The sequence below is a fragment of the Moschus berezovskii genome, chromosome 4 (genome assembly GCF_049115385.1).
Source record: "Moschus berezovskii isolate FMDL1 chromosome 4, NW_MosBer_1.0, whole genome shotgun sequence".
Taxonomy (NCBI): domain Eukaryota; kingdom Metazoa; phylum Chordata; class Mammalia; order Artiodactyla; family Moschidae; genus Moschus; species Moschus berezovskii.
The window spans coordinates 104,770,466-104,788,165 of NC_142463.1; the positions used below are offsets into that span (position 1 = coordinate 104,770,466).

General features: G+C 47.7%; 3 protein-coding genes and 1 long non-coding RNA gene across 10 annotated transcripts; 2 read left to right on the plus strand and 2 right to left on the minus strand.

Moving 5' to 3' along the window:
- Positions 1–116: 116 nt before the first annotated feature.
- C4H1orf56 (chromosome 4 C1orf56 homolog) lies at positions 117–2,070 on the plus strand. 2 transcript variants are annotated; one of them, XM_088835747.1, is made up of 2 exons: positions 117–1,157; positions 2,050–2,070. In XM_088835747.1, the coding sequence occupies exons 1-2, from the start codon at positions 132–134 to the stop codon at positions 2,068–2,070; spliced, it is 1,047 nt and encodes a 348-aa protein (XP_088691873.1). In that variant the 5' UTR covers positions 117–131. The 2 variants fall into 2 exon arrangements, with proteins under 2 accessions (XP_088691873.1, XP_055260013.2); XM_055404038.2 differs by lacking the exon at positions 2,050–2,070 and adding an exon at positions 1,495–1,599.
- A 744-nt stretch (positions 2,071–2,814) lies between these two features.
- On the minus strand, positions 2,815–10,258 carry CDC42SE1 (CDC42 small effector 1). Of its 3 annotated transcripts, none has more exons than XM_088835750.1 (5): positions 10,082–10,258; positions 6,688–7,001; positions 6,054–6,164; positions 5,344–5,432; positions 2,815–5,103 (listed from the first exon to the last, which is right to left on the minus strand). In XM_088835750.1, exons 2-4 carry the CDS (start codon positions 6,739–6,741, stop codon positions 5,358–5,360), a joined length of 240 nt encoding a protein of 79 aa, XP_088691876.1. In that variant the 5' UTR covers positions 6,742–7,001; positions 10,082–10,258; the 3' UTR covers positions 2,815–5,103; positions 5,344–5,357. The 3 variants fall into 3 exon arrangements, with proteins under 3 accessions (XP_088691876.1, XP_088691877.1, XP_088691878.1); XM_088835751.1 differs by lacking the exon at positions 10,082–10,258 and adding an exon at positions 9,943–10,081; XM_088835752.1 differs by lacking the exon at positions 10,082–10,258 and adding an exon at positions 9,701–9,773.
- MLLT11 (MLLT11 transcription factor 7 cofactor) lies at positions 7,429–16,155 on the plus strand. Of its 4 annotated transcripts, XM_088835749.1 has the most exons (4): positions 7,973–8,032; positions 9,682–9,814; positions 11,033–11,104; positions 14,883–16,155. In XM_088835749.1, the coding sequence occupies exons 1-4, from the start codon at positions 7,973–7,975 to the stop codon at positions 15,155–15,157; spliced, it is 540 nt and encodes a 179-aa protein (XP_088691875.1). In that variant the 3' UTR covers positions 15,158–16,155. The 4 variants fall into 4 exon arrangements, 2 of the variants coding, with proteins under 2 accessions (XP_088691875.1, XP_088691874.1); XR_016037315.1 differs by lacking the exons at positions 7,973–8,032; positions 11,033–11,104; positions 14,883–16,155 and adding an exon at positions 7,429–7,541 and having other exon boundaries at positions 9,682–9,791; XR_016037314.1 differs by lacking the exons at positions 7,973–8,032; positions 11,033–11,104; positions 14,883–16,155 and adding an exon at positions 8,249–8,404 and having other exon boundaries at positions 9,682–9,810.
- LOC148778170 (uncharacterized) lies at positions 15,294–17,676 on the minus strand. Its single transcript, XR_016037317.1, has 2 exons — positions 17,540–17,676; positions 15,294–17,363 (listed from the first exon to the last, which is right to left on the minus strand). It is a non-coding gene; the product is annotated as an uncharacterized LOC148778170 (long non-coding RNA).
- Between the last annotated feature and the right edge of the window lie 24 nt (positions 17,677–17,700).

A 17,700-nucleotide genomic window follows, 5' to 3' on the forward strand; every position in this document is an offset into this window, starting at 1 on the left:
CCCCCCGCCCCTCCCCCGCGGGCCTCGGTCCTAACGAGCCGGTGGGTCTGGGTCGAGAGCTGAAGGGAGGGAGAAAAGGTGGGAGCCCCAGCCTTCGGTGGCTCCCTCCCAACCCCACACCGTCCAGCCCCATGGTCCCCGCCGCCGGCGCGCTGCTCTGGGCCCTGCTGCTGAGTCTGGGGCCCCGGGCGGCGGGGGCCGAAGGCCTGACTTCGACCGCGATGCCGCGGGACAGTTTCCGCTTCGGGGGCCCTATGACCCGCAGCTACAGAACCACCGCCCGGACCACTCCCGGCGTTGTATCCCCGAGGATGAGGGTGACAATGGAGGATGAGGACGACGTCGTGGCCGCTGCCGACCGCCTGGCAGGCCCGGCCGCTGCGGAGCTCTTAGCCTCTACGGTGGCCACAGGCAGCAGGTCACGATTGTCGCAGGAGGAGGATGGGTCTCTGGAAGAAGGGGTTGTGATTTACGCCAGAAAGAATGTGACTGAGTCGGAGACTGACAGTACGACTCGCTTTACGCCTGGGAGGCCTAGCCCAGACCTTACAGCGAACGACCAGGATTCCGACATCAAGATGAGTTCAAGCCTGCCTCACTCCACCTGGAAGGCTAACGTGGACTCACAGCCCTCTGACAGTACCGCGAACCCGTGGTCCTCAGCAGGGTCCACCCTGAACCGGTGGCCGCCTCCCTCGCCCACGGCCATGCCAGCTCCGGAGGATCTGCGGCTGGTGCTGTTGCCCTGGGGCCCGTGGCACTGCCACTGCAAGTCGGGCACTATGAGCCGGACCCGGGCCGGGAGACTGCATGGCCTCTCGGGGCGCCTGCGAGTTGGGGCGCTGAGTCAACTCCGCACTGAGCACCGGCCTTGCACCTACCACCTATGCCCCTGCAACCGCGAGCGGGAGGAGTGCCCCCTAGATGCAGGTCTCTGTGCTGACACCAGCTGCACCACCCAGACCACCACCAGGGCTACCTCCACCACCACCACCACCACCCCCTTCCCCCCTCTAACCAGCAGACTCAGACCCGCCCCCTTTATCCCCAGTCCCACTCCCAGCCCCCACCCAGCCTATGCTTTTTGGAAACGGGTCAGGATTGGGCTGGAGGATATTTGGAACAACCTCTCTACAATGTTCACAGAGATGGAACCAGTAAGTGCTTAGTGATGAGCCAGGATTTTTGTTAATGAATCTGAAAAGTCCTGATATACAGAAACCTGTTGCTAAACCAGCCAGCATGTCTGCACGAACTGTTGACTTATTTGGTAATTGATTCATAATACGCATTGGTTATTCACATTATTGTTAGCCATTGATTCCATATACCATTTCTTGAGCAACTGCTGTTTGGCTATTAGGCAACATGTACTATTGGTCACTAGATGATTATTGACCAAATTGATAAGATGGTAGTTATATAAAGAATTCTTGATGTGGAGATGATTAATGCATGTGGAAGATATTCATGGTTTTCAGTTTATTAATGCAGCTTAACAGTAACAGCCACCAATATCTGAGGTCTTCCTCTGTGCACTTTGCCTGGATCAATCCTCACAACAACTGTATCATATTATTATTAATACCTTACAGATGAAGAAACAGGGCTTTCAAAGCTAGTAAGTAGCAGAATCACAGCAGGATTCAAACTAGGTTTGATACTAGTGCCGATGCTCTTAACCACTACTAACCCAAAGAATTGTCCTTCTGGGATTATTCCCAGAAACTTAAGAACTCTCAAGGAAGGACAGTCCTTTACTTTTACCAAAAGAGCTACCAAAGTTCCTGGTTGACCTGATAACATATTCTCAAGGTCTCAGGATAATAGGTCCTTTGGGGAAAGACAATAAAATGTATACTTGGTTGTCAGTTTCCGTCCTTGTCTTTCTCTTTGTATGTCCAATACCATTATTCAGTATAATAAAGCAGAGTGTGCAATAGTGTTGAGGGGATGAGGGTTTGTGGAAAGAGGGAAATGAGGCAAGGAAGGGAAAAGAATATGGATGTGGTTATAATATTTTCCCTTCTATTTTGTTTCCTCACCCAGATAAAGAGAAATCAGAGGTAATGGCCACTTCAACCACAAGAGGAGGTGTCAGCGTCTCAACCTCTCCTCCCCCTTGAATCCCAGTACCCACTGGATATATTTTTAGTACAGAAAAACAAAACTAGAAAAAAACTGTTTAGTCATGTATCTTTGTACAGAGGGACCTGAAAGAGAGACCATAAATCTCTTGAACCTTAAAACTGAACTGTGTAGCTAACAACATCTGACTTGGTCTCTTCCCCTCTCCTCCAGGATAAAAATGTTGATATTGCTCATCTTATTTCTATTTTTTTAATGTCTATTCATGTCCTCTATTTTTAAAATTTTCATTTATTTGACTGCGCCGGGTTTACATGAGGCACTCGGGATCTCTAGTTGCAGCATGTGAACTCTTACTTGTGGCAAGGGGCCTCTGGTTCCTGACTAGACATGGAAACTGGGGCCCCCGCATTGGGAGCTCGGAGTCTTAGCCACTGGACCACCAGGGAAGTCCTCATCTTCCTCATTTCTAAGGTTGTTTCTAAACAAGTACTTCTTTAAAGACTTGAAAAATCTCAGATGAATGCCCCCCAAAAAGGAACAGGAAGAACAAGCTGAGCCCTTGGAAGGTGACAGTGGTCTTCTTGCCTTCACGACACAGCCTTCTCTCCTCAGAAGAGGCAAGGTCAGAACAAAACTCTACAACAGCCACTTTCTTGGAACTGCCTTCATTAACAATGTCTACCCTCTAACCCACACATACCTGTAGTGATTACTCTGCAACTATTTTGCTTCAACTTTTTATTTGAAAATGTATTTAAAAGTCCAACAATTTTCAATATAAATTATGACTCTCAAACCCATCCCCATCACTCTCAATATTGTTAAAATGATGGTAGCATACACATTAGAGAAGGTAGCTAAAGGTGAGAGAGCACCAAAGAAAAGAAGATTGTGTGTAAAGAACAGGCAATAGAATAAGGCTCAAGATCAGGGTGACCAGAGATTCCAGGAGGTCCTCATCTTCCTGCCCTATCCTCTTAACCCTTTAGATCTAGGATAACCCTCAGGCTACTGAGCTACTTGCAGAGCAATTAGCTGGACTGAAACTGAGTACGTTGGGAATGAATCCCTATGACCAAGCTTAGACACTGAAAAACTGCAGGAAATACACTGAAATTTGAAAAAATTAGAACCTCAGTTACTATAGGTGGGGGCGAACCAGATGGATGGTGGAATCAGCAGAGTGGACCTTAGTTCTCACATTCCTGACTCCCATCAAACAGGATGCTTCCTGTTACTGAGCTAACGAGACCCCTGCCTTCTCATCTCTGAGCAGGCAGGAGCTTATCTGTTCTGCCCTTCTAAATACCCTGCAAGGAAAGGGCCAGAACAAAACACCTGAGAAAACTGAAAGTGCCTTAAAGACCCTGCTCCTACAATATTTTCCCACCTAAGGCAGACTCTTCAGCCAGGTGGGCAGTGGGACGCTGGTCTTCAGACAAAACTCCCTGAGTCTTATTTATGTCTGGTTCTAGGACTAGGGCACAGAAATACAGTTTAAATTTGGGGGGGATAAGCTGGGCTGGCTGCAGCTCTACTGTTTCTCTTCCTCCCTTCTGCAACCCCATTTCACCCTGTTCAGGCCCCCACGCCGCAGGAACCCCTCCCCTGGAGAGAATAAGGATGGAGCATCGCAGCACATGTCCATACAGAGACATGAACCCACGCAAGCACAAGCAACACCCTGAGTAGATCTTGGAGATCAGGTGCAGCCCTACTGAACCTATTTTACATGGGGCTATCACTTATCCATGGTTCAGGCTTAGGACGAACAAGTGGAAGTCAATTAAGAGGAAAATATCTTGACTCTCAAGCGGTGGCTCTCAGCGGGGAGGCTGCCCTCTAGGAGACATTTGGCCACATCTGGGGACATTTTTGGTTATCACAACTAGGGTGGGCAGGGATGCTGCTAAATGTCCTACAATGCACAAGGCAGTCCCTCCCTACCAAGAATTATCCAGACTAAGATGTCAAAGTGCCTAGTTTTGAGAAAACTTGCTCTAGAGGTCTTCCAACTCCCATGCTGTGAGGATCTTAAGTTCATTTTAGGACAACTGTTTTCAACCTATTTATCTCACCACCCCTCCCATCCTCAGCGATCATTAAGTCTACCCTGAGACATAAACTCCTAGTTTTGTGGCCTTCTGGGTTCTTCTCCAAGATCCCTCTTCCTCCTCTTACCTAGGCCAGCAGGGAGGTTGGCAGAAGGCAGATCCCCAAGACTAAAAAGGAATGTCTCCAGGTTAAGATCCACCCCTTAACTCTTATCTAGTGGGAAATAATAAGGCTCATGACAAGGTTGGGGTTAAGGACAGAGGTAGTAGCAAGATGGGGTAATTAAGAGATTTCATCTTAAATTAAAATTTTAATTAAAAAAAAAAGAGGAAAAGATCTGAGGGAGCCAGCAATGCTATAGAAACAGGGCTAGAGGCATTCTGAGAGAAAGAACCTGGTACTGGCAAAGAGACAGTGAGGGACTGTGAGCTTAAAGTCCACAATCTAAAAAGCAAGAGTAGACTAGCCAGTTGTCACCCCACAAGACCTGATCTGACATCCACTTCAGTTCACTCCAGGAGGAAAGACAAATGCAGGGAGGTAGGGAGCTTCTCAGCAAAGCTGGCTTCAGCTTAGGTCATTTCACCTACCCACCACATGTAAGGAATTCCAGGTTAGGAGTTTAAAAACATATGGCACCTAGACCATCATTCAGGAGACAGGAACTCATTCCAAGTTCCCAGAAATCTCCTATCTCAGATCTGAGAGCGTCCAAGGCTTCAGCTGATCTCCTCTGGCCAATGAGTCGTCACGTGGTCAGTCCTGCTGCCTTGACCCCATCTCCAGGAGGGGCTGCAACCAGAGGGAGGAAAGGGAGTCCAGCCCCCAAGCCTTCTGAGGCACTAAGAGACAGACAGGGAAAAGAGGGGCCCTGGGTCACTGATTCTGGGAGGAGAACTGGTAGGGGCAGCATCTCTTCTGGGCTGGACAGAGTGGAGGCTGGACACATAGCAGATCCTGATTAAAGAAAAAAAAGGATGATTAGCCTCGAAGATAACCTCTAGGAGACTACACCACCTGGTTCACACTCTAACTGTTTCCATAGTGTGCTCTTTTTTTCTATTTCTCTCTGCACATCCATTTCTGCCTTTCTGGATCCTAAGTCTTTCTTCTTCCCTTCACTTCCCATTCCTGCAAAGGATCATGGTTCCAAGGCAGGGGGCTAGTGGCGCTGGATCAGTTGCTCTAATCACTCACCATTCCTATTGGAGCTATAAGCCCCTAGAATTGCTCCATGGCCTGTCTCGGTTTCCCTTGGATCTCATCTGCTCCTGAACTGCACCTGTCTGTGAAAAAGCACATGTGAGACCCTCCGAAACCTTAAAAATAGCACAGCAGGAGTTCTCCCCTCTGCCCTCCAGGGAAGAGGTTGACCCCATCTCTTTGACAAGAAAATAAATATGAAAAGGTCAAAACTAACCTCCATTTCTCCAAGGGAAGTTTCAATGCCTCCCTTCACATTGACCTTTATGAGTATGCGATAAACTAGGTCTTTTACTAGTAAGATTCTTTCACAAAGGACTCTCTCATATTTATCTCAATTTCATAATTGGTGAAAAGATTCCTTCAATATCTCCAAGCCCACCCACTGTTTTTTTTTTTTTGAGACAGTTCTTAATTAATAGAAGGAAGGGCTATGATTTTGGGAAAAAGTTCTCTAAGTAACTATTAAGATATATAACCCCCATCCCAGTGGAGAACAAAATTTGCTAATTGTAAAGATGAGGGTGACTACACCAGAGACCTGAAATGCCAGATCTCAAATTTATGCAGCCTGCAAACAGGACTAGAATCCTAGCCTCTTGCTTCCCTTTGAGTATACTGTTATGTCTCCAGGTTCAACTTTCAAAAAGGGGCACAGTTTCAGGCCACAATCCCATCTCAACCTCTCCCCATTCCTTCGTTACCATGGCAAGTCCATCTCCAGCCCCCATCTCCCCAGAGCCAATGTGAGTCAGGTGGACAAAATTCATTGGTTCCCCAATCATGGTCCGGTCAATCCGTCTCCTCTTCTTCTTCTGCTTGGAGACAACAGGGAGTTACATCACAGTGGAGGAACAGAAAAGAGTCCTGAAAACCACTAAGGGAAGAGCTAAGGGTTTGGGGGCAAAGGGGATATGGCCTTATAATAGGGAAATCATTAGGGTATGAAAGGCGGGGCTAGAACCACACAGCTGCAGAGGACACAGGCAGGGTGGTAAGAGCAGCGGCCTGCACAGGGGACAGAGAAAGGGCACGTCAAAGCCACCTCTGGCTGATGAGCAAACAATGGGGCAAACTGACAGGTATTAAGCTCCACCTACAACCTCCTGTCCAACTCAAAATGGACAGGAAAAGGAAGTGACAGCTGGGACTGTTCACCTCTTCCATCATTCAGCCCCTTTATTCCATGCCCACACCAGCCTGGCCTTAGAAGCTATTCTGACAGAGAGGTAGGCAAGAAGCGGGCTCTTCAGATGGCAGATTCCAGATGATGTGTCTTCGTCACAGTCTATGGTAACTGATTTCTGTGTGTGTTGGGGTGGGGTTGGGGAGACTCACCGGCTGGGGTTTCTCTACCACGCAGCAGCCCAGTTTGTGCCAAAATTCACTCATGTTCCCTGATGGTTCCAGTTTCACTCCTCTGCCTGAGGCCCCAGAGGGCTCTTGTTCTTGTGCCTTGACTGCCCTCCCCTCACTTCCCTCAGGTGTAACAACGCCCTGAGTTTCAGCTGGACAGGTCTAGACAAAGTGGAGTCCTTGGAGCCCTGAGCTGAGTGGTGAAGGTCAGCGTCTCAGATCCTGAGAGACTAGCAAGGTCAGAGAGTGGGGTGGGCAGGCAGGTGTAAGGTTATGTCTTCCATAGACTTGGAACCCTGGATGAACAGAAAGAGAGAAGAAAAGTTAAGGAGAAATCCCCCATCCCCCACTCCTTGAGAGGCCTCCTGATGAGCCTGTATCTTCTTGCTCCAGTTTAAGGCCACAGTCCTGTAACCAATGTCAACCTCTGTAAGCATAACCTCAAAGTATGATGATCACAGAAAGGCAAAGAACCAACAGGGCACCAAGGGGTTAAGAAGCTGTAGCTGCTGGGAGAGGAAAAAGGGCTAGAAGCTAAGGTGACAGGATGGGAGGGGACCAAAAGATACTGGCAGAAATGATCAAAGTTGGGGTGCTCAAGCTCCACCTCCCTTCTCCCTGGGTTTAGGGCAGAAGGGGAGGGGCATTTAAGTGACTTTAAAGAGGAAATGGTGGTTTTTTTGTTCTCACAAACAAGGCCTCCACTCCTGACCCTCCCTTTTTCTTTACCTTACCCTGAACACCTAGATTTTCTTTACCAAGAGAGGCCCTGACTGACCACCTAGGTCCTGGGTGACTCACTGCAGCAGGCTGGAATCTAAGAAAGCTTTTCTTCGGTGAGGAATTCTTCCCTCTCTGTTCCCTGCCCTTGCTCCTCCTCATTTCCCTCAAGTGAGATCCAACCCCTCCCAAAAACCATTTAACAGTTCCTTCATCGCTCGACCGTGAGATCCTTCCTGAGGACTGCTTACACTTTCAGCTGTGTTCTGTATCAGTGCACTCCTGTGTGTACACGTGTGCGGCGTGGCCCTGGCTCCATGTGTGTCCTGTGGCGACCATCTGAGCACAGGTCGCAGGTACACACGCCAGGTATCTTCTGTCCCATGAGGGATCTTTCTCTGGGTTCCCCACCCTCTTCACACGTCGTGTCCTGCCACTCCGCTCGGCCTCAAAAGCCACGGGGCCTGGGCCGGTCTGCCTCCTGCCGTGACCTGTTCTCTTTCTCTCCGTAGCACTTCCACCCCCAATCTTCATCAGCCAACCAGATATGAGGAACTTTCCAGTAGCACTAGTGTCCAAGGACACTACTTCACTACTGCCCGCCAGTGTAGGACACATATGGGTTTCCTCTATCTTCAGTGCCTTCTCCTAGTCGGATAATACAAGCAACCTCAAAGATTCCAGACAAGGCAGTTTCACGGACACCATACTTGAGCCTGGATAGGAATCTCCTCTCCCTCCAGGACTGGAACCCCGATGCTCTGGCACCCTAGACTGATCTAAGAGCCGAGAGGGATTTTTTTTCTCGGCCTTGAGATGAGATCACACAAACACTGAGGCAGAGTTTCTGCGGGATGGAAGGACCCAGGAGTCCAGGCTTCCTCTAACTTCCCTTCCCACCACCGGAGGGACAAGCAACGAGACAGGGAGGAAGTGAGAAGGCAGCTGAACAGAGACAGGGGCTGTGGTCGGCGGGAAGGTCAGTCAGTCACAGGGTTTGCTGTGATGGTGGTGGTGTTGGTTGGTAAGGGTTGGGGGTGGGAGGGGATGAAGAAAACAATGAAGAATCAGAGGAAACCCCCAACACTACCAGACACGCTGTACTAAGACTGGACTCTCCTCCAAAAACCCCCCCTTGTTCAGAGCTGAGTGGACAGAAGTGGATGGTGGGAGGGAAGAGGAGCGAGGACGGGGAGGAGGAGAGAGGGAAAGGGGCAGCGGAGGGAACAAGGACGTTTCTGTTCCTTTTCCAGGGACCTGGCCAGGGCTGGGTGGAGGGAAAGTGTGTGTGTGGGACTTGGCATGAAATGACCAATGATGACGAGAAGTGACCAGGAAATTCCATGCCCTAGGACACAGGACATAAGGGTCTCTGAAACGTGGCGGTGGGGTCAGCGTGAGGAGAAGACTGGGAAGGGTGAATGTGGTGGTGGCGAGCGGGGAGGGGAACAAGGTCAGAAAAGGAAGTAAGAGTGATTGGCTGCCACTCTCCTTTAAAATATCTAAATCGCTAAAGAGTGAGTTGCGGACAAATGAAGTCCTGAACTGGTCAGTCCAGGAGGAAGAGGCACCTGAACCCACTACCCACTATTTCAACCCCAAAAATGAAGGGGAAGGGGCTGGGTAAACAACAGGAGAGGTCAGGATCTGATCAGATAAGGAAGGCCCTATCCTGACAGCAAGCAGTGCCTTGACCTGGCTTGAGTCCCAAATAGGAAGGGTGAAATACAGAGCTGGAGAAGACACCAAGGTCACAACGGAGCTTAAGAACATTAAAACTGCCAGGGAGTGAGCCGAGAATGGATGGGAGAAAGGATGTACAGAGGTAGTTCCCTAGTCCTGTTCTAGCCCCAAACCGGTTCTCCCGGTCCCGCTGCCTCCAGCCCCAAGGCCTCCAACCCGCTGCTTGACAAGCCTTCACAAGAAGCAGCTGGGGAAAGAGAGAAAGAGAATGGAGAGAATGGAGCGGGCAGTTCTGGCCAAGAGCCCGGCGCTGCAGCTGGCCCTTCTGAAGACCTCCAGGGAGGAGGGCTGCTGAGGGGCTCGAGAGAAGTAGGGGGGACCCCACTTCTCAGTCAAGTGATAGGCATTTGCCCCAGCACCAACCTGGCCCTTCCCCCGGGAAGGTCTTGTGGAGGCTTAAGAGCAAACAGAGCTAGGCCCTCATCTCCCCCTCCCCAATACAATCAGTCCCACAGACTCCATTTCTGCCCCCACCCCCGCAACTCCACCCAGAAATTCTCCGCTTCTCCCAAGGCTGAACTAGGATTGGGACCTCTCTGTGAATCTTTCCGACTTGCCGCTGTCTTCCGTGACTGCCTGTCTCAGATTCAGAGCTTCGAGGACCAGCTCAGCTTCACTCTGTTGGCACATCACAGCACCGAGGTTGGTGGGTCTCAGAAGAGACCTGTTTCCACCGCCCATCTCCCCCCCAGCCCTCCAGCCCCGTCCTCCCTTCTGCTCTTTCACTGGCCTCAGCTGCGCACCGCCGGAGCGTGGACAGGGACGGTTACTCACCCAGCGCACCCGCGCTGGCCGCCGACCCAGCATCTCGACAGCCGCGGACCGCCTGCTCCCCACCCCCAGCATCCGGTGCGACTCCGCCAGGCTGGGCAGGCGGGGCGCACCGGCGCGGGGACAGACCCCAAGGCCTCACCTGCTCTGCTCCCGCATCGAGGCGGCGGGCGGCCGCTGACGGGGGGCTCCCGCTCGGGGCACGCCAGTGTGGGTTCCCGGGCTCGCTCCTCGGCGCGGTGGGGGAGCCGAGGGCGGGCCGGCAGAGGTGGGGCTGGCCGAGGGCGGAAACGGCCGCGACGCGATTACGAAACCGGTCCCGGGCGCAGCGCTCTGCTCGGGACGGAGGAGGCGCTGCGCTGTGCAAGGGCGTGGGCGGGGCCTCGGGAGCCCCGGAGGGCCGCCGCCCCGCCCGGCGAGCCCGGGAAGCTGGGCCCTCGCGGAGGGCCTGGCACCCACCCTGGGCCGTCCGGAGCCGCGCGTTCCCTTTGCGCGCCGGCGGTTGCGGGGCAGAAAGGAAGCGGAGCCCCGGAATCCTCTGGCCCCAACCGAGTTCAGAGATTCGCAGAAGCACACCCCCGTCCCGACCTTCCTGTACCCTTCCCCAAATGGAAGGGGGCTAGGTTATTTACCCATTGTGAGGGTGGGGAGGCAATCGGGAGGGAGGGCTGGAGAATTTTTTCCGATTCTCGAAAACACTTCGAGTAACTAAAAATCCTTCAATCGGGGAATAAAGGGACACTCCTCTTCTCCATCGTTATGTAGAGTCAAGATTTTTTAATCCATAAACCTAAAATTAGAGGACAATTAAGTGCTCATTCATTACTCCCTCAGTCAGCACGGGGGTGCTGGAACCGTGGTGCAGACCAATAAACCTGCGGAGATGCTTTAATCCTGTCTCCCTCCCTCAAGTGTTCTGGAACCTATCGTTTGAATTAGCCAAGTCAGGCCGGGAGGGGGCGGGGAGTCCTTCCGCCCTTCTTAGGAGGGGCTGCATTGCAGGGGGACTGAGCAGACTGGCTCAGTCACTGAACAGGGAGAGGGAGTGAGAAGACAAAGCCGTCAGAGCCCCAGTAGCTTTCTTTTTCTCCAGCCCAGAGCACACCCCGGAGCCCTGAGGTACTCCCTCCATCTTTGGAACACGCTAGTAATTCATTGATAACAGGTAAACGAGACTGAGGGAGGGGGGCAATGGGCTGGAAAGCTGTGAGAGGTGCTGCTAGTTAGGTTGAAGACCCCCTAATGAGGGTGGGGTCGGGGAACAGGTCTGTAGGAGCGAAGGCGGCGCTGGGAACAATAGGTAGGTAGTTGTTCACCGTTTTACATCTTTCCTAAGCTCTGCATCCATTCCTTATAATCCTTGACACAGACATTAATTTCTAACAATTTACGTATAGCTATTTTTCAGCATTTATCTCCCTATTTCAGCTGTCAATCTGCCTAAAATTTGTCCTGAAGATAAAATTATTGTCTTCAGTTATCTGTGTCTTCCTTTTCAAGCTATCATTTGTTTTCCCTGGTGTTTTTTTCTTTTTTTTTTTGATGACTCTCTAGTCCTCCTGTGTCACTCTGGCCTCTACTTGCCTGTATTTTCATTTTTTTTCTGTCACATTCCACTGATGTGTCTACCCTCACCCCACTTATTTGTCTCCATAGAAAGGAGTTTGGGGGGAGAGGTGTGATAATACTGAGATTAAGCCTGACTTTTCTTTTCAATCTCCTTCTCCCATTCCCAGACCTTTGCTCCAGAGTCAGTTTGAGGTAGGAAGGTAGGGACCTCTGTGTTGGACAACTGCCTGATTTCGTATTGCAATCAGTACAGTCCACAGGAGCAAGGTATGGGGGCAGATTTTGGAACAGGAATGCTTCACTGTAGCTCAGTAGAGTAGGTGGGGGAAGGACATGGCTAGCAGGAAAATCCAAGCCCAGAATGAGACACCTATAATGAGATGCCAGGGAGGTTCCTTTCCCCTCCACCATCATCCCTTGTCCCCTCTATGGTGGCAGCATGACACAGCAAGGCCCTGTTGGGTAGGCCCTGGATTCCCAGAGGGTCTGGACAAACGGTATTTGGGCGTGTCCGTGTGGCTCAGAGAGAACCACTTTATGCTGTGTATTTGCTGTGTATCTCTTAAGAATAGATGGTGATATTTAGAAATTATTGTTGCCTAAAACAAGTGATTATTTAAAATGAAGGATAGTGGGCAGCATTTATTGAGCATATATTGTGGTACAAGACACTATCTAAGCCCTTTGAGATAAATAAATGAGAGATATAAAGATAGATGAGGCACGGATAGAGAATATTTGGGGAAGAGAAAGCTAGCTGAAAAGGAACCTTGTGCAAAATTCGGGTACTTGGGAATTAAATCCATAGTATATTAAATTTAAAAATTTCATTGCTAATGCGAATTTTAGCTTCATTTTCGGTACAGCCAATATTCTTGACTTGATTTTAAGTGCTGATATGCTTGATTGAGTGCCTTTCTGAAATGCATTTGGTACCACATACATGTCTCTGAGTCAATGAATGGCATGGCTAGGAATTTAGGGCCTTTTAAGTTATTATTTTGTAAAATTTCCTTTTGCTTTTTTAATTTCAAGAGAAGCTCTGCCAGACATTCAGAAGTGGCTGGACAGTTTTTATACATACACTGGTTGAAGAAAAGGAGTCAGTCTGTCAAAGAGCTTTTTCCCTTTCTCAGACCCTATCTTCCTCTCTTCTGCCTTTTGCATTTTCACCATTCAGATTCTAATCACAGGAATAATCAACACCAAACCCACTGAATATCTGTTCCTCAGGAAGTAAGAATTCTTGCCAGTTCTGAGAATACTGGTATAGGATTCTATCAAGCTGCAGGCAACTATGTACACATCAAAAAAGGGTTAGACTGGAAATTATGAGACCCTATCCAAACTGACTGGATAATTTCTAAGGTTTTTCTAGTTTTAAAATCCTGTGCTTCCCTCTCCTCCTCCATGATTCTATTCTTTATAAAGAGCCTATTTAAAATAGAATTTCTAAAAAAAAAGGGGGGGGAGGCAGGGGACCTCCCTGGCGGTCCAGTGGTTGAGACACCATGCTTCCAGTGCCGGGGGTGAGGGTTTGATCCTGGTGGGGGAACTCAGATCCCATGTGCTGCATGTTACAGCCAATAAATAAATAAGTAAATAAAATAGGATTTCTTAAAAAAAAAAAAGAGCCTATGATGTGCTCAGCATTATATTAAGCTTACTCTGGAGGAAATATAAGAGACCATCTAGATAGGCAAACTAGTACTATTAATTAAAATCCCTGTGGGAAGGTTTACTTCTTACATTCTCTGCAGTCCCAGACTAAGCCAGGGTTAGTTGGTTGACAGGAACTTTTTTTTTTTTTAAATAGCTTTCTGTGCATGTCTCTGCAAATTACTGTGGAGATGATCAGAGCTGAATATCATAGGATGATGACCTCACCTTTCCAACATGCTCCCCCACCCTCTTCCAGTCCCCAAATTACTCTCCTTCTAAGCAGCTTCTCTGCTGAGTAATGTTCAGTTCTCGGGGTTTATTTTGGAGCTTGAATCTAAGAAGACAAAGAGCAACTCAGAATTCACTTTTAACACTGAAAATACCCTAGTCTACCCACTTAACATTCCTAAAACCCCCGTACTCACAGATAACTGTACACTAGATTAAAGCCTACTTTTCCACTAGATTAAAGCCACATTTCTGGTGGCGTTTTGGAACTTATTTAAGGTCACTATTTAGGAGTCTCAAAGCTTGGTGAAAGCCAATGGAGTGTGTTGGAGGAAAGCCTTGTGAGATGGGTGAGATGGGGATTCTATTTTTAGAGGCAGTGGAATGTTCTTTCTGCTCCTTCGGGAACATTTCAACTAATGCTTCTTGCCTCTTGCCTTGGTTAGTAAGCAACAGGGAGGCCGCAAGGAGGTATAATAGTCTAACTTGAGGGTGTGCATGGGACACACAGGAAAGATAAAAGGGGAGTACTCATTAAAACATGGAAAAGTATCTATTAAAGGATCTTCTTCCAATCTAAACTTTCCTGAAATTTCCAATCCATTTGCTGTATCATCAGGTGTATTCTAGCACTGAGATCAGAGAAAAGAGATCCTGTTATAGCATAGGAAAATAAACTTTAAGAACCTAGGTTTTGTTCTGAAGGAGAGGTAGGCTAGGAATGGGAAAGTATTCATTGTATTACATACTGAGGGAAAATTAGTCAGCAGCTTTGGATGTTTTGTGTGTGTGTGCAAAGCCTAGCACTTGTGAAGGTGTAAAATAGACTGGTTTTTACTTGGGGAAACTCTCAGTCCCTTGAAGGAGTTAAGATTATCCTTATATAAGACATATAATGGTGATCTGTAACCCCAAACTGATGTAGTCAGATAAAATTCTATAGGCATTGTGGGACATATTGCAAGAAATAGGCTAGATGGAGTTAAGTTTAAGAATGTCCTCCAGGAAGAAGTGTTTACAGTAGGGTTTAGAAAACAGGGAGGAAAATAGAAAAATCATGGACATGGAAACCCTTTTCAGAGGTACCATGACCTATTAAACAGAAGAAATCAAGGATATGAAATATAGTAAGGGGTCAATGGAGATTCCTCTAGGGACTTGAATGGAGCCTTGAAACTTGGATAGTATTTTAAGATGGAGAGTGTCGAGTTAAGAGACAGGAATAAGTATAGCTGTAGCATAAAATGTACTAGGAAAAATGGGGCCAGATTCTGGAAGGCCTTGAAAACCAGACCCAAGCAGTAGGGAGTAAATAAGTTATTCCAAGACGGGGCAGAGTTAGGAAATGGCAGGAAAAGGTAATAGGGGCAGATTCCTGAAACTTGTCCTGGTTGAATTATGTACAGAGGCAAATGGGGAAAGGCCATGGGCCACAAAGAGGTGGCTATAGCATGAATACTGATCATTGGTTTCTTCCCAGGAAGTTATGAGGGACCCTGTGAGTAGCCAGTACAGCTCCTTTCTTTTCTGGAGGATGCCCATTCCAGAATTGGATCTGTCGGAGCTGGAAGGCCTGGGTCTGTCAGATACATCCACCTACAAGATCCAGGACAGCAGCGTTGGCAAAATGTCGGGGCAAGCAACCGGAGCAGAGCAGGAGAAAAACCCAGAAGGCGATGCCCTCCTTGAGTACAGCACCTTCAACTTTTGGAGAGCTCCCATTGCCAGCATCCACTCCTTCGAACTGGACTTGCTTTAAGCCCAAGACCTCTCTCTTCCACCACTTTGCCCTCGTTGCCTGATCTTTCAAACCCCCTTCCTTCCACCCTTTTCCCCTATCAATCTTGCTGTCTCCCCTCTACTGTGTTGAGGTGGTGCTGATGAATCTGCCTGAGTTGTGTTTTATGTATGTATTTATTTATTTATTTAACCAGTTTTTCCTCAAAAGTCCTCAAGTCACAAAGTAAAGGGTTCAAGCAATGGAGTATTGGGTCACAGGGATTCCTCCTTTTCTTCCCCAGACATTAAATCCAGAAAAAAGACTGGTGAGGGCACCATTGAGTTGTACAGCAGTGTAAAATGGAGGACTGATTTTTTTTTTTGTTCATTTTAATCAGCTTTCAGAGATTGCTCAAACCTTCCTAATTTCTTGTTCCAAGCCAGGAAACACAAATATTTCTTCAGGGGTTGATGAAACCCTGTAAATTTTGATTATCTGCTATAAAACTGTAGGGTTTCTAAAAGGTTAAGGTGATCCTGCTGCTTCTTGTGATACACTTTTTTCTCAGAGAAATTAGGGGCGTTAAATGTATGAAACAAGAGGAAATAACACAGCGTGGGAGATGATAATAAGAGAAAAGCCCTGAATCATTTCAGAAACAGTTACACTCTCTCAAAAGTTGTTCCTCCTTTAAGCCTACTCAATTTACAATTTTGCTTCTGTGGGCTGAAAATGCTAGCTGAGGAAAATCAGATTTAAAATCTTAAAATGCAATCTTGCTGTTATGATAATTTGTAAAATTTTATTCCATCTCTAAAAGGCATAGGCATGGGCCTTAGTATTTTAGTTTTGCCCTTCTGCATTTGCAGTGTAGGATACTGATCAAATGGGCCTTGGGCACAGTTCTTCAGCTACCTTGACACTATGAAACGAACAATCAACTCTGACCCTACACCATGTCTCCACTCCTCCCCAATTTATTGCTGCTGATTTGTGCTGCCATTTAATCACTTCTTTAATAAAGATATTCAATCCCAGGACTGGATTCTAGTTTTCTCTCTTCACAGGAAGCAGCATAGATCTAAAAAATTAACTTTGCTTCCATGTTCAGCTTAATATTTTATCTGATGTTCAACTTTGAGGAAGAAGGATTTAAGTAGCCTTTATACATTATAATGATGAACTTCAGGTTGAACAGATAAGTAACAAGAAAAAGGGTAAAAACAAGTTAACAAATTATTTTGAAGAAAGCTGTAACCAACCACTCTTGTGCTTGCCCACTGACTACCAATGTATTAGGTAGTAATTCCAGATGCTTCAGAAGGTACCTGTGACATTAAATCTGCACTTCATTATCTCAGCCTGGGTCCCTAAGAAAACAAACGACTTAACCCAAATATGTTATGTGCTTATACTTACAAGTCACTTCATTAAAAAAGAAAAAAAGCTATTTGGGCTAATTTATAAGTAGATTATGAGTACCTCCTGTATGAGACGCCGAGTCAGACAACAGAAGAGGCTGTAAACAACACTGATTTTGACCCTCAAAGAAGCTGTAAATACCAACTTGGGCAGTATGCCAAAGAAGTCCTTTAAGGAACATGAACAGGATCTACGAAAATTGAGAAAAGGGATGGATTGGGAGTTTGGGATTAGCAAATGACAAATTATTACATACAGAATGGATAAACAAGTCCTACTGTATAGCGCAGGGAACGATATTCAATACGTTGTGGTAATCCATAGTAGAAAAGAATATAAGCATATATCGTTAACAACAGAATCACTTTGCTGTACAGCAGATATTAACACTATCATCTATACTTCAATAACTTTTTTAAAAAGCACGTAAATCCTCCCCATAGGCTTTGAAAAGCGTTGATGGTCCCCACCATCAACGACAAAAGCCAAAATCGAATAAAGTGGAGCAGTGATGTCTCCTTTTCTATTTATTTTCGAAAGTCTTCTTTCCCGACTTCGCTCTGTCCTTTAGTTCCTGGCGAATGGTAGGTGGAGATGGGAATCAACTGGTAAGTAAGGTGCCTAAATGAATTTGCAAACTCCCGCTCCATGCTCTGCTAAGCCCCCACCAGGAAATAACTGTTGACAGCTTGGTTCTAGGATCCTTCCATTCAGGCTGTAGCGGAAAACACGTCCGTCTGGCACAAGAGCTCAATTCACGCGCAAACCCTGCAACGTCCCAGACATCTTCACCCGAGGGTGGGACCGCGAAACATGGTTTTTCCTAAAAACAACCAAAAGACAGCGGGACAGATGGGCAGAATCCGACTTCACCAGGTTCTTGGCGCCAAAACAAACCTTCGGGTCCGTCCCCCGCCGGACCTATGCGACACGTAATCGACAACCCTCCGCCTCGCTAAATAGTCCTGTCCAAAACGTCTCGAATACACACTGTTTTACCTCAAAAGGCCTTCCGAGGATAGACAGTGACCTCTGGGGCGCATCATCGTCCTGTTCGAATACAAACTCGGGTTTTCCGATCATTTTCTCTTCATAGATTCCTCCGCCAGAAATTATATTCGCCGAGTCTTCACTTCCGGGTCCGCCATTTTGCTGCCTCC

Coding starts and splice junctions, on each gene's coding strand:
- MLLT11 (XM_088835749.1), top strand. CDS start 7,973: ATGAGGAACTTTCCAGTAGCACTAGTGTCCAAGGACACTACTTCACTA. Junction 8,033..9,681: donor CTTCACTACTGCCCGCCAGT/GTAGGACACATA, acceptor GCTTCTCCCAAG/GCTGAACTAGGATTGGGACC. Junction 9,815..11,032: donor ACATCACAGCACCGAGGTTG/GTGGGTCTCAGA, acceptor CTTTTTCTCCAG/CCCAGAGCACACCCCGGAGC.
- C4H1orf56 (XM_055404038.2), top strand. CDS start 132: ATGGTCCCCGCCGCCGGCGCGCTGCTCTGGGCCCTGCTGCTGAGTCTG. Junction 1,158..1,494: donor TGTTCACAGAGATGGAACCA/GTAAGTGCTTAG, acceptor TTATTAATGCAG/CTTAACAGTAACAGCCACCA.
- CDC42SE1 (XM_088835750.1), bottom strand. CDS start 6,741: ATGAGTGAATTTTGGCACAAACTGGGCTGCTGCGTGGTAGAGAAACCC. Junction 6,165..6,687: donor TGGTAGAGAAACCCCAGCCG/GTGAGTCTCCCC, acceptor GTCTCCAAGCAG/AAGAAGAAGAGGAGACGGAT. Junction 5,433..6,053: donor CTGGAGATGGACTTGCCATG/GTAACGAAGGAA, acceptor GCTTTTTCACAG/ACAGGTGCAGTTCAGGAGCA.